Raw genomic sequence first — 15219 nt, forward strand, 5'->3', positions numbered from 1 at the left:
AGGTTGAGAAAGGCTGCTCCACTGGTTTCTGCTGGTGAAGGGGTTCTGCTGCTGGAGGCCCCTCACTATGCACAGTAGACCACGTGCCACCAGCTGCAGTTGTCCCACTGGTGGTAGTTAGCGTAGGACCTGAAACAAGGCCCTTCAGGAATAGAGCAGGGCTGGCGATGGAACTGCTGGATCCATTACCTGAGGAACTGGGCAGCCTGTAGAGGGTGCAACAGAACAGGTGGAAAAGCTGGGGGCCACCTCTAGCTAGGGACTGGACATGCAGCAGAGAATCTGCCACATCCCTGCCTCCAGTTACCCTGATCTTATTGATCTCAATGATACAGAAATATGCTTAGTGGCTTCTGTCACAACCTTGAAATTACTGGCACTATTTATTTTTTATAACATAATAAAATATTCTCCCCCATGCCCTACAAAATCAGGTTTTTTTATTTGGCAGTGTATATTCAATGTCCATATATTGCTGCAAGCAACAGCATTCATTCTAAACATGGTGAAGCTGCATTAGTCTACTGCAGCGAAAAACACCCAAGCCTTATGGTATCTTAAAGGCTAAGCAATAATGTTATGGGCCAGTGCCCATTCTGCTAGATATATGAAGTGGTCAGCTATGTCAGGAGGTATATAAGCACACATAATATATACAGAGAGGAGGAGGAGAAAGTGAGGCCAACAGATAAGACAATGTAAACAAGCAGGACTGTCAAATTACTATTTAGACTATAAATAAATACAGCATCCAACTAAACGACCCAAACAATTTCAGTAATGGTGACATGAATCACCCTGACAACTTCACATAAATGGCAGGAATTCAAGCGTGTAGAAAAAATATAATAGTATGAAAAAAATGAAATTTAATAGAATGTCAAAAGTATTGCAGTGAAGACCTTCAGGGTCTCAAGAATACAACTTTTCCAATAACGCAACAAGTCTTTTATTAAATGTCACATTATTTTCCATTACCAATTTGAGGCTGTGTCTCTTTTCCTATTTTCTTGTGCCTGCTGCTGACCACATCCCTCCTTGTCCCACCCTCTCAAGAATGTAAGAACAGCCAAATCAATTATTTGAGGTGGTAAGATTCTCTTTGTAAACCAAACATTTGGCTCACAGGAAAGTAATGTTGTTTTGACAACATATGATAATGCTGTTAGGATGCTGCCCAGAACCTGTTAGGAAGTGTTTGCAGGACTGAGTGCCATTGCAAAGGACACTCAGAAGTAGAAAATGTTTGGATGCAGGCCAGGCTATCTGCTTGCTGTGCAGGAAACAGGGTCTGTGGGTCACTCGCATGATGGTCTGCCTTAAGTAATCAGAAAGCTAATTCCACAATACCCTATACTTCTTCTAGGTAAGGTGGGTGGAATCTGCTCCTGCAAATGCAGGCTGCCAAGTGTGCTAAAACACCCTTTTCAACAGCAACAAAACTTACCCTTAGCTTTTCTTCACCCTTTGTGGACTGCTTACAGTCAGGGTGCCAAACTGTAGAACCTGGAGGGTGGAGAGAAAACAAGCCAAGTCATGTTGCATTCGGGTCAGAAGAAACAAAGTGAAGTGAAAGTATTTCGTTTCACCCTTCCAAGGCAGGATTTAAGGCAGTTTGCTGGGTCAATTTCCTTTTGGAGGAAAAACAACGTAATGAAGTATTAATGGTTGTACTGTAATAGTCTCTTTATTGACAAATGTACAGTTGATGGGGTACCTAAAGGAGCATGGAAGCAAACAGTACTGAAGTAATATTAATAGCCTGAATTCTCAAGAGCTGCTTCTGCTGTGGACAACCTATCACTCAGGTTGCCCAAGTCACTTTCTCCCATCTCCACTAAGAATTAAAATCAATTTCACAGTGCCCCTGGCACTACAGCACTACAGTGGTACCTTGGTTCTCGAATTTAATCTGTTCCAGGAGTCCGTTCGACTCCCGAAACGGTTCGAAAACCAAGGTGAGGCTTCCGATTGGTGAATGCCCAATAAACAAACCATCTGAGGAGCCCTCAGTAAAGAGTGCTTACATTTACCATTAAAAATTCTTTTGGGGAAAAAAATCCATGCCTGTCTTCACAAAAGCCAATGTCAAAATTAACTAGAATCCCAAACAAGCTAAAGCTTAAGTTTAAACCCCATTTGACCGTGGCAGTAAAATAACATGCCTGACATTAAAAAGAAAAGGGAAAATTCCCAAAAGTTGTGCTTTTTATTAGCTACAGTACAAGCAATAAAGCAAAGGAAATCCTCTCCCAACAAAAGCAGGAGGTTTACAAAGTAAATGTCAGAGTAAACAGTATGGGGAACCTTTATTCAACAAGATCCACCTTTGGCACTGTAATAAAGGATGATAATCACATGGCATTTATTATCAGCACACTCCATTATAAACATTTTCAGGACGAGGACACATATTTGGGACCAGGGGGAAGAAAAGTCACCCCTTTCATGTCCAAAAGGTTCCAATGTCATGAGAATATTGGCTCAGAGGCAAAGCTAGTCAAAACTTGCAGCAAAGGTAAGAAAAACAATGTGGGCTTTATCCTGCCAGCATACTCCCCAGTCACGTAGCTCTGGACTACATCTTCTTCTTCAAGAAAATCTACAATAAGCCACGTATTAGCCCAGGAACCACATTTACTGCCTCTAGTGCAGACAGGCTATTGAAGAAAGGCACAGTCACAGGGAGGCCTGAGGATAAGTCTAGTTTCCTTAGGTAGTTTCTGAGTGGGATTCAGTGCCAAACTCTTCCAATCATTTCATCTGCACAAGCATTTCAGCTTTCCAGTGGGAACCACCCTCCATCTCCTTTCCTCACACACCCTGTTCTGAGTGTTCTCCTGACCTCACCCAGAGGGGGGGGTGTAGTGGGAGGACAAGAGGGAATCCCTATTGTGCAAGTGGAAGTCCTTGTGCAAGACTTGGTCTGCTGGAGCTTATTAGGTGGATCCCACCCTCTCATTCTTCCCTTGAACTTTCAGCTTTCTTTCTTTTTCTTTCAGGTAGGTAGCTGTGTTGGTCTGACGCAGTCGAAATATAAATAAAAAAATAAAAAAGTCGACTAGCACCTTAGAGACCAACTAAGTTTGTTCTGGGTATAAACTTTCATGTGCATGCACACTTCTTCAGATGCCAAAGAATTTGAAGGGACGTGGGTGGCACTGTGGTCTAAACCACTGAGCCTCTTGGGCTTGCCGATCAGAAGGCTGGTAGTTCGAATCCCCGCAATGGGGTGAGCTCCCATTGTTCAGTCCCTGCTCCTGCTAACCTAGCAGTTCGAAAGCACATCAAAGTGCAAGTAGATAAATAGGTACCATTCCGGTGGGAAGGTAAATGGCATTTCTGTGCGCTGCTCTGGTTTGCCAGAAGCAGCTTAGTCATGCTGGCCACATGACCCGGAAGCTGTACGCCGGCTCCATCAGCCAATAAAACGAGATGAGCGCCACAACCTCAAAGTCGGTCACGACTGGACCTAATGGTCAGGGGTCCCTTTACCTTTAAGGTGCTATTGGATGTTTTAATTTTATATATATATATATTTCTTTTTCTTTGTTTTAAATAAGTGTTTAGCCCCTTTACTTGTGAAAATGAAAGGCAGGAAAAGACACAGTATTTTACCAAATTATTCCATGAGAAGGAAGCCTACTTAACTAATACATTAAGCAGGGATAACTAATAAGCACTAAGTTTTTTCATTATAAACTTAATTTTTATTCACCAGCTTTTCTTGTTAAGTAACTTGAAACATACTCATCTAACATTTTTTTTCATTTGCAAACATTTTCCGAGTGTCAACAAGCATACAGATAAGAGATGACCCAATTGAAAACAGCCACATTTTTACATAATGCTAAACCAAATGGTGAATTAGGGTGAAAGTGCAAGCACTTGGAGATGAGATTGCAACTGCTTTGCTCCTTTCTCAGTTCCCTTTATGTCATCCAGTGTTTGGTCTAGCATGTTATCTGAACCTGTTATCAGGGTTAAGCTCTCTCCTCCTTACCCAAGAGCTGTAGTCAAGATTTGGAGAATATGAAAACTGGGAGAGGGGTCACCAAATATTTCTGGCAGAGGGATTCTCCAGCAGACATAGTTCATAGATAGAGGTCCGAAATGTTACATACGAATTACTAAAGAAGTGGATCTTTGGTTTAAAATAAACTTTGGTTTATTTTATTTATTTACATCAATTTGATTCTGCTTTTTCATATACTCAAAGCAGCTCCCAAACTTAAAAAAAAAAGTTCTGTCCTTACCTTGCAGGTACATTTCTTCTCCTTCTGTGAACATCTGATTGCATCTGCTGCATCGTGCACAGCTTGGATGGTAATGCTTGTCCCCTGCCTGCAGAAATACAAATGCAAGAAAATGTGACCTGACCCATACCACACATATCACTATTCATTATAGCCTATGTATGATATTGCTTGGTTGTAAATTGTTTTGGGTTGCCTTTGGCAAGAAAAAGTGACCAATATATTAAATACATAAATAAATAAATTCTGAATGCATGTATGCCAATATATAAACTCACATTCCTCACTGCTCCATTTCAGCTTTGCCCCAAAGGGACCATTTGCTTGTTTTAATAGCAAGAGGTCAGTACCCGGTATTTCTCTTTCCTTTCCACTGCTATTAGCCCTGACTCTTAGGAGACATATAGCCCCTGTGGAAAACTGGGATTGACACTTTAATTTAATTTACACTGACCATTCACTGGCTGTACAATAAGGTAAGCATTCAATATACTGTATTGTTGGCCTGAATTGGATTTAAAGTTGCAGTCTAGAGGTGATAAATGCTTTTTAATCTCATTACTAAATCCAAATACTCTTAGTCACCCAAGTCTCCTAGATAAATTGATACGAGACTGAGTAGACTTAAAAGTTATTCCATTTATATTATTTAACAACTTGTATCCCACTTTTTCACAAAGTAGTGAATTAAAAGCAGCTCACATAGCTCACACAACACATAGAAGCAAATCCAACATAGCATTACAAAAAAACCAAATACCAGCAAAAAAGCAACATCAATAGTTGAGGTAATAACACTAAAGCAAGAAAGTCTAGGAGGACTATAGCAACTAAAAGTCTTCTGGAATAACCATGAATTGGCAAAGCATCCCAAGCAGGGGTCTCCAGCTTTTTGGGGCTCAAGGGCACATTTGAAAATCTAGCGAACTGTGGTAGGCCCCACAAAATACCTGTTTCATGGAAGAAAAACTGATGAAGTTCGGGATCACCACCCCCAGCAAACAATAACAAAACATCTATGTTCTGTCACACCCACCCCTCCCTAACAGGAAACACTCTCAACCAAACAAAAATAAATTGGGGGGGGGGGGTTATTTAAAAAAACCTTTAAAAATGAGGAGTGGCAGGAGGCCATAGTGGGTGCCAAGGGGCATGTTTGAGGGTGCCATGGTGCCCACGGGGACCACATCAGGACCTCAGGTCCAAAGGAACAAAATGTCGTTGTCTGACGAACTGCACTCAAAAGGGCATCAAGTAAGCGCCCGTATTAATTGGGAATGCCAAGTTCCTTTTGTGAAGATGTATTACTGGACACCGCTAAGGCTATAATCTTCAGCATTCTTACTAGGGCCCAAGTCCTTCCAAGTAAACATGCATTGAATAAGTAACTTAGAAGTGAAAGAAAGGAAGCACTAAACTATAGGTTCTTAGCTGCATTCAATTAAATGATCATCTATGGCAGAAGACCAACAGATTGTTCTCTGTTGTGTCCTCTCACTTGAGGCAAAGGTTAGCATTAGCAAGAGAATTACACAGAATGACAGCATTATAAGTTAATGATACTAACTGAGACTTCATTGCAGCCTTAGTCTCCCCACTGGCAAATTAGGAAAATATCAAGTATCTGAGAGCTGCCTAAACATATTGAACAAATCAAATTAAAAGCAAAACAGATTGAGTGGCTGCACTTCCTAATACTCGCATAATCATGAACTGCAGAATTTAACAGAATGAAGAAACATATACAGTAAAACTGTTTTTTAAAAAGGTATGTGTGTTTGGAAACTGTGCAGAATTAAAATGATAAACCAGGAGTCAAGAGAGCTAGTGTCATCTCATTCTAGAACTTAATTCCACTGAACCATACATTGTCTGATTTCCTGCAGAAACCTGTCTTTACTTAACAGGCTAGTTAACCCAAAATCAGAGATGCTTAGGGATCATAAAAACAAAAACACTAGCCTCCCTGAGCTTCAGAGGTTTATTTTTTTTTTGGGGGGGGGGGCTAATAACAGCGTTTTACAACATCTTTGGGGAGGCGTAGATGCACGGCTGCAGACAAGCAACATCAAAGTTGTTAAGAAACAGTTCTGGCTAGTCATTTGAAATTCTTTAAAAATAAGGCTCTCTTCCTTATTCGTCTGGGCAAAAGTTGCATTGTAGAATTTTGTATCAAAAAATTAAAATGTACTTTTGTTTGCAATACAGTATTACTCAAGGGGTAGTTTCTGTGTGGTAAGGTATGAGATAGCCATAGCCAGCCTTACCCATGTTACTCTCTTTCTGACTAACCAAAAGCTATAATCATGGTTTGTGTTTGTTAGCAGCTTGTGGGAGAACAAAGCAGCTGTGGTTTCCTTCCTGCAAACCAGGCCATAGTCTTGACTTTCTCTAGGTTACACTTAACGTATGCAATCCCAGATTGAGGACCAAACAAATAATGCCATGCCAGTTCACTCCAAAATGTCTTATTCCCAAGAAAATGTCTGTAGTATTTCTGTCTAGGGGTACACAAAGTACACAACTATACTTTCCACCCTTCTATTCTTCACCAAACTTGTAGGCTGCAAGAACTATTGGAACTACACCCCGATCAGATGGATGTTTTCCCTCTGTGTTAAGTGTAAGTACTTCTGACCTCATTTTTCTGCTCCTTTCCAAGAGAACAGCCATTTGAAGGCAGATACACATTATCAGGCACCCACCAGGATTTCTTCACTGCCAATGGATCTGGCAGAAGGACGGCTAATTATGAACAGATATTTTCTCTTGGCCAAAGGGACACATTTTTTGAGTATTACAGTTCAACAGCTGGGTTCACCCCTCCTATCTCAATAACTCTTTCCTATCATTTGACAAAGAATTAATTTTAATGCTGTGTTCCTCTTACAGTAAGAAAGCAATTCCCTTTCTCACAATAATGAACCATTCCATTTTGACAACTAGATCTAGTAAAATATTTAACAGTACCCCATTTCTGTATATGTCACTATGGTATTAAATACTCTCTCAGGAGCAAAACACTATTAAAACAACTTGCCTTTGTGCTGTATGGCTATTTTATGACCCTTGGAATGTTAATGGAACACCTTACATAGCAGAGCAGCCTAATATTTACAGCATGGCTTTATTAAAAAAAATTCCCCAAAGCTGCAGGTAATTCCCCTCCATCTGAAATTCACATGATGCCTTCTTCAAACATTACCTCTTCTAACTTTGGAATTCTTACTTTACGGCTATGTCTCGCTCTCATTTCCTTAGTCTGCTATCACTGGTTAAACATAACATGGGGGGGAATATAATATTCTACCAACTGCCCTGTGATGGGCCATTTATTAAGTTTGTTTGATACATGGGCTGTTTTTTGTGAAATACAGAGTAATCACCACAATAAAGGCTGGTAAACATATTAGAATACAGGGATAATGCTTGGAGGACAAGGGCTCCCATTCCTGAAAACAGATATACGCTAGTCATCTAATGAAAAGCAAAGCTGTGTGGTTTGTTATTACCACCTCAAGCTCTCCTGCTTTTGGCCTTACTCTTTCCAAAGTGGAGAAACAAACCACAGAGTGGTTGGTTTAGCATTACGTTCAAACCATTGCTCGTGGTTTGTTCCTCTCTAAATAAATCACAATCTGAAGTCAAGAGATGAATCACAAGTGCAGGTTCAGATGAAGCTCTAAACCAGTCACTTGGTGGCTTGTTCTCCCACTGACTAAGGGAACTGAGATTGTTTTGAGATGTGTGCCCCAACCTGCAGTTCATGCACATTGTGGTTAAAATAAACTGCAGTTTAGCATCATAAACAAACACCAAAAGACTTTCTAAAGTTTGTAGTCAATATTTCAGGTTTCAGGGTTTATTTAGATTCATTTCAGGGGGAAACCAGATGACTTTTTACATCAAACATGTCATACATTTTCAAGTTACAGGTAGGTAGCCGTGTTGGTCAGCTGTAGTTGAAACAAAATAAAAAAAATCCTTCCAGCAGCACCTTAGAGACCAACTAAGTTTGTTATTGGTATGAGCTTTCGTGTGCATGGCATCTGAAGAAGTGTGCATGAACACGAAAGCTCATACCAATAACAAACTTAGTTGGTCTCTAAGGTGCTACTGGAAGGAATTTTTATACATTTTCAAATAATTCTGCATAAATTAGTGGGTGCCACAGGGTAACACAGGGCTGCTGGAGGGAAGAGAGGTCTACCAACACAATCTTGGATGTTACCTTCAAATTTATATACCACTGAGGTTCTATGTATTCAAATGCATGGACATTCCACTCTGAAACAGGGAATGTCCATCTGTTGATATGTATTAACCTTAGAAAGAAAATGGATTTTAAGGGCTTCAAGTCACAGGCCTTAAACACCCCAAAATTGGGGGCAAACTGCACACAGCTGAGCATCACATGTAGTTTGTACCTAAACGCAGAAGTTTCTACCTTTTTGTTGAGTCTAGATGATAGGTTCCTCTCATTACACAATTTCATTATTCTATTATTTAATTTTATTGCATTTTACACATATAATTTTATTTTATTTCTTGCTATATTTCAAGGGTCTAACAATTTGATAATACATTTCTATATAGGTTCCCTTCTCTCTCCTTTACCACAAATCCTGGACATATATATGGGATTTCTACAGTGTCTCTGAAACCTGCTAGGTTGATATCTGGTTCCAATTTTAGGGTGAATGTTTCACTTGTGTTTTATGGTTGCTTCATTGTTCGAAAGGGTCACTTCAGGATGGATCTACATTGTGCTTTAAACTGGCTGAGTGTAGGATATTAGAAGAACATCTGGAAACCAAGAATTCTAGCAGATTTTATTTTTAAGCATGCTGCTGCTGAGGAAACAAACTCAGACATAAGACTGAGGTGAGGCTTCTTAACTCTTACATTGTATGCCATTTCCCCACACCCCCCCCCCATTTTTTTGGCAAAGTCTTCAAATGCCAACAATGCCAGGTCAGCTACATGTCACTGAAGATCAATTTGACCCTTGAACACTTCGACATCTTTGCACACAGCATAGGAATATCCTTTGGGCCTTTCTTACTGTAAGAGTGCAATACAGTGGTAACTCGGGATCCGTTCCGGAGCCCCATTCGCATCCTGAATGGGAGTAAGACACGATGGCGCGTCTCCGCATGCGCGGGTCGCATTTTGCCGCTTCTGCGCATGACGTCATTTTGAGTGTCTGTGCATGTGCAAGCGGCGAAACCCAGAAGTAACGTGCTCCGTTACTTCCGGGTTGCCGCGGAGCGCAACCCAAAAGCACTCAACCTGAAGCACATTCAACCCAAGGTATGACTGTACTAACCCAACTCTCCTCATGTAGCTGGCTCTCCAAAGCACAATTTAAAAGAGGGATCACTATTATGACACCTGTGGGTGCCAATGTGCCTACCAGTATGTTCAATGGTACTCCCCCAAAAGGTATCAGTAAATAGCCCTTCAAAATACGACAATGCACTGGAGACTTCCTGCTGCACTGCATTGGCCTCTTCTACACTGAACCCTACCACCACTCCTTAAACATGCTCAGATTTCACTGGATGACAGGACTGGAACTCTTCCTCCCTGTTCTGTTCTGAGCAGAGAAGAGGCATAAAGATCCTTCCTCTGTGAGCAAGCATAGTGGTGGTTGATGAAGGTGCTTTTTTTGTGTCTCTTTTCATTATGGCAGCTATTTCGTGTTATGCCACACTCCCACAGGACTCATTCAAAGTATGCCAAGCAGCCCTGGTTGGTCTAAAATCAAGACTGAGTACATAGTAATATTTTGTTACATGGTCCACTTGCTTTACCTGTTTGTTAAAATTGTTTAGTCGAAATTCACTCCCTGCATTCTGGGAACGTGAAAGCGTTGAAAAGTGGGCAACACCTGGGACAACACCTGCACAGACAATCTAAATTTACTATGGCGTGTATTTAGCAAAGGAAAGATGAAAGCAGCCTGTCTCCCCCTCTCTACTAATAGGCATGTCTGGTTTAGCACTCCCAACCAGAAATACAGGGAAACAAGACTAATCAGGAAACAAACACTGTGACCTCTTTTTATTTTTTTTTTTTAAGGAAAGACAAACAGGGGTGGCTTCTGTGTTAATGCACCCTTAGGCACGAAACCACCACAGTTGCCCCCTCTGAATCAACCAGAGTCAGAGACAAGTTTCAAGAATGGTTTCAAGCATCAACTACAATGCGCAGTTAGCTTTCAATCCTGGAACTTTCTCAGAATCCTTGGCATATCAGAGGACTCTGAAATTCCTTGCTTCTCATTAGAAGATAGCAAGGAATGTGATTATTTCTGGGGAAAAGAAGGCAAGCAAGTGGAAAGGCGAAGAAGGCAGCAGGAAGTAAAGAAACAAACAAAAACATCAACCATCGGCAAAAGACTCCTAATTTGGGGAAGTGGGTCTGGCTGTATTCATTCGTTCCTCCCTAAATGTTGTTATTTATTTTTCAAATGTATATACCATCCTATACCTGAAGGTCCTAGGGCGGTTCACAGGATAAAATCAGAAAATAAAACCACAGAATACATAATCACAATAAAAACAAAAACAACCCAATAACACACACCCCCTGGGGGGGGGCATTTTGGAAGGCCATAGGATGGAGAGGGAAACTATTGTTAGCATTTTGCTCCAAGGGTTAATGTACATTTGCTCTGAGCTCTGCAAAAACACAAGCTCTGAGTTCAAATTCTTTGCATGCCAAAGTGGAATGACAGCCAGACCAGTATGGTGGAAGGTGCACTAAACTGTACTGTTCCGCCTGCCCTTCCTGGAGGCTTCTTCAACACCTCTATTGCTTGTGCTACCCCTTTCAAGTTATGGTTTTTCACCCAAAATTATATGCTAGATTTCCTGTTGAAGCATTGAAAATAAACAAGTAAAACCTGATTGTTCAGAGGCAATAGTTTTCTGGGGAGAGGAGGGAGAACAAATGAGTGTACATACCCCTGAGCAATGCTGGCCTGCAAGGCTGAAGACAAATAACAGTCTTTAGAACACCCTTAGAGCCAGCACTGTCTGTGGTGTACATGATAATTTTTCCAGTCTCACCAAAGAAATTTTGCAGGCTTCTGAAGCATTAAAATCCCAATAACCTGTTTGACTAAAGTTGGTAATGGATAAAAGAAATATTTACAGATACCATGAAGAAGGAGTGCTCTACCAACTTGGGGTGGGGGGGTGAGGGATGGGGTACATTAGTCTACCTCCAGCCTCTTAAACACTGCACTAAAATTATTTTGAGGATGAACAAAAGCTGCATGTGAGAGACAACCTGGGTGCTGAAACTTAACAGGTAAATCCCAAGCTGCAGCAGCAGGAAATCTGGACATTATTTTCTGACAGGTAATCAGGAATTTGAGAGCAAAGCTCATGCAAGCAAGCTTAACTTTTTTTTCTAAATTCCCATGAAGTATCACAAGATTTTCCAAGGGAACAATGAGATCCAATTTGTTTCACAAAGGAGATTTTTTATTCCTTGCACAATTTCTGTTTCTTTGAACTTTATTTCCCCTGCTAGCTCTTTATATTTACTTAATATTACTTCTCAATAGCATTTTTCTGGATGGGCGGATGAACGGGGAGACAGATTATGCACTGGCCTTCAAAACCATCTCCCCTAAGCAGCTGTGACCAACACAATGTTGCCAATTTCACATATGACTAATATGTTTCTGCAGTTTAAATGTCTCTGCAGATATATATATCGGGTCATCATAGGCTCTAATGAGTTTGAATAATACATGTTTGCCAAAAACTACAACCAATGTAATGTGTGGGTAGCATACGGAAACTAAAAGATGTTCACGGAGATATTCACTACTGTATTTATTTATTTTAAAGTATTTACATCCTTTCTCTCCTAAATGTTGGGTAGGGCAACAATAAAGTGCAACAAAATATAGTAAAAATACAAATATATGAGTTACCCGTGAAAAAAGCAAAGGGGCCCTAAAGCAGCAAATTCTCCTATAGCAATTTATAGACATATAGATTTATTCTGAGATGCAAATAGGCTCAACAGCAAATCTATTTATTTTTAAATGATGCAGCAGCTTTTAGAGTTACACCCCCCCCACAAGAAACAATTTCTCTGCCCCACTGAGATATTTCACTAGTGTAGCCTATGCATAAAGCATAGTCATGGTTTTCACTACATTTCAAAGTAATTTAAGATTGACTGTGATGTAATATGGGAAACATTTTTCCATGTAAAATATATTCAAAGGAATACCATAAAAGCAAAGCACACACTAAAAACAGTTCAAAAAGAAATTAGAATTCAACCCAATGAATGACAAACATTATTAATACAGTACATATATTCAGTATAACATATTTCATGACAAAGACAAGAAGCCACGCCAACTGCAAACAGGCATATTCTGTTCTTGCTGTCTGCTTGGCATATGGAGTCACCCCATCTCCCCTGCCCACATATTTTTCTCCTGAAAGTATTGTGCTCTCTCATTGCACACTTACATCTCACAAGAATTTGGAAGCATTTACCTTCTGCTAAGGCTTCTTTGCTGTGCTTTCTAAAACTTTTCCATCCAGTGAGGTGCTCATTCCACTTTCCTCAGATTCAAAAGAACTGCGAGAAACATCTTGCTGACACACAAAAACTCCCAAAGCACAATCTCACTGAACTGGCTAGCATAACCTCTGATAATATTTCTAATCCAAAAGACAGCCCTCTCTTCATTCCAAATCGCAACCCTCCAGTATCCCAATCACTGCACAGTGAAGAGAAGGACTGTTCAGTCTTTTCAGTTCAAGCTCAGAATCAATGGATCAGTCCATTGTGGAGGAAAAGACAGGGGGAGGTCACATTAGTCCAGGTGAGGGCAATACCATTTGTTTGTATTTAGGGTTGCCATATGTCCTCTTTTTCCAGGACATGGCCTCTTTTTCATAGGTATGTAAAATGAGTCTCATCATAGCAATCCATAGTTAAAAGTATAAGCTGGCAAATGTGTCTTCTTTTTTGCTCTTCAAAATATGGCAAACCTGACTAGGTGTAATAATTTAACAGAATTACTCAGAGCTTTGTTCTTTCTGAGTGAAGTCAGCACCTTGGGGATACTTCTAGAATCAAGCAGAGCTGCACAGAAATGTTTTTCAAAAAAGTTTGAGGACATTCTGTATCCAAAAGACTATACTTTATTTACTAAGCATCCAATAGATATTAAGCAACTGACAGTGCAGTCTTGTAAACATCTGCTCAACAGTAAACTTCATTTATTCAATGGAACCTACTTCCAGGTATGTTTGTACAGAATTGCAGACCAAATCTTAACCAGAGTCTTCATATTAATAACTGGCCCCCTTAAAAAAAAACTGTCCTTGAGCCAATTCTCTTGCTTGATTTTCTGGCAAGCTGTAGAATAATATTATGTTGCCAGGCCATTTAACAGCAATTATCTAAACAATATATTCCTGTGCGTATCATACAGGTGATTTGAATATTGGTTTTCTGGAGCTAACTAAATCAGAGAGGAAGGAATTTGTATGCCAAGCTGCACTATTATTTTAAAACAGGTACTTGACATATGAAAATTTCAAATATTCATCTCAGCTTCATTGCTAAACCTGAAATTTAATTGGGTTATTAATTGGGTTGGGTTAATTGTAATTTCAGTCTTGGCTGCTACAGTTCCATTACACTGGGATTTCATTCCTTTCTGTTAAACTCAATTCTAATTAGTCCAATTCTAGCGGGAATGATGGAAAGAAATGAATCTGTGATGTAATCCTTATAAAATATGTTTTTCAAACCTGGTAACAAGTGACATAAGTGGGCCCAGGAAGGGATGCATAAAGTGTAAGTTTAGACCACAAGTCTGTGGGTGTTTAGTTAAAAGAAGAACAGGCTGTGTCCTTGAAGCAGCTTAAAGTCTTAAAAAAGTATTTATTTCAAGAGCATGACTTTCTTTCTTTCTTTTTTCTCCCAGTCTCCTACGCTGGGAGATCTTTCCTTTCCTTTTCACCCAGGGTCCTTCAGCAACCATCCATCACTTTCATGTGTGTATAATCTCCATAATGATCCAGAGTAGAGGACACCAAGGAAAGAAAGAAAGAAAGAAAGAAAGAAAGAAAGAAAGAAAGAAAGAGGAAGATAAAAGAAAGAGAGGAATAGAAGGGGGAGAAGAAAAAGAAATAAAAAATACTTCTGATTTTCTGTCTGTCAGTTAAATCCAAAAAAATATTCAGAATATGACTTTCAGAAGCTACAGCCCATTTTGTGAGATGCTAGATCTTGGCCTGTTGTGATGATGCAACAGCTTGAACCCTGCTTCGCTATGTGTTTTGGCAAATGTCTTTTACCTCCTTGGACTGAGACCTTAGGCCTTGAGGGCACCCCCTGAAGCATGAACACATCTTATTTTCATGTCATGTCACCTCAAACTCTCTCTTTTAAAAAATGTATTAGTGTAATGAAAAGTTGAAACATTATGGGATGGTATTTCAAACAGCTCACCACACCAACTTCATTAGACTCCATTAGCTGCTATATAGATCGTAGTTGTGAAGTGGTAGTGGTGCCCTGCTCCAGCCTCTACTCAGGGGCAGAACTAGGCTTTATTTCACCTGGGTCAAGGCCCCAGTTTGCAAGGATGCTCATTTGGGGGGGGGGGGGGGCTGGGATCCTCAATGGCGCCCCTCTGGAGGCTTCAGTACAGGTCACATGATCTCCTGCAATGATTTTTGCAAAGTTTTTTTGGAGATAAAGTCGCTCAGATTCGGGAAGAGATAGACTCCACCATGGGAGCAGGGCCGGGGCGGGAGAGTGCTAGAGTCCTGTCTAGTCAAGTTGCGTGGGATCAATTCCAATCCGTTAGCTCTGAGGATGTGGACAGGCTGCTTGGACGAGTGAAATCAACCACTTGTGTCCTTGATCCTTGCCCATCCTGGCTTATAAAAGCTAGTCGGGAAGG

The 15219-nt window shown here is 40.4% G+C and overlaps 1 protein-coding gene across 33 annotated transcripts in view; it reads right to left on the reverse strand.

The window, feature by feature from the left end:
- ABLIM1 (actin binding LIM protein 1) overlaps positions 1-15219 on the reverse strand; it is a 216647-nt gene that overhangs the window by 57800 nt on the left and 143628 nt on the right. For all 33 annotated transcript variants that reach the window (XM_028730189.2, XM_028730180.2, XM_028730178.2 and 30 more), the window contains 2 exons: positions 4257-4344; positions 1448-1506 (listed from right to left, as the gene is read on the reverse strand). In XM_028730189.2, coding sequence (XP_028586022.2) covers positions 1448-1506; positions 4257-4344 — 147 coding nt within the window. The remainder of the gene's footprint in view (positions 1-1447; positions 1507-4256; positions 4345-15219) is intronic.

The sequence above is a fragment of the Podarcis muralis genome, chromosome 6 (genome assembly GCF_964188315.1).
Source record: "Podarcis muralis chromosome 6, rPodMur119.hap1.1, whole genome shotgun sequence".
Taxonomy (NCBI): domain Eukaryota; kingdom Metazoa; phylum Chordata; class Lepidosauria; order Squamata; family Lacertidae; genus Podarcis; species Podarcis muralis.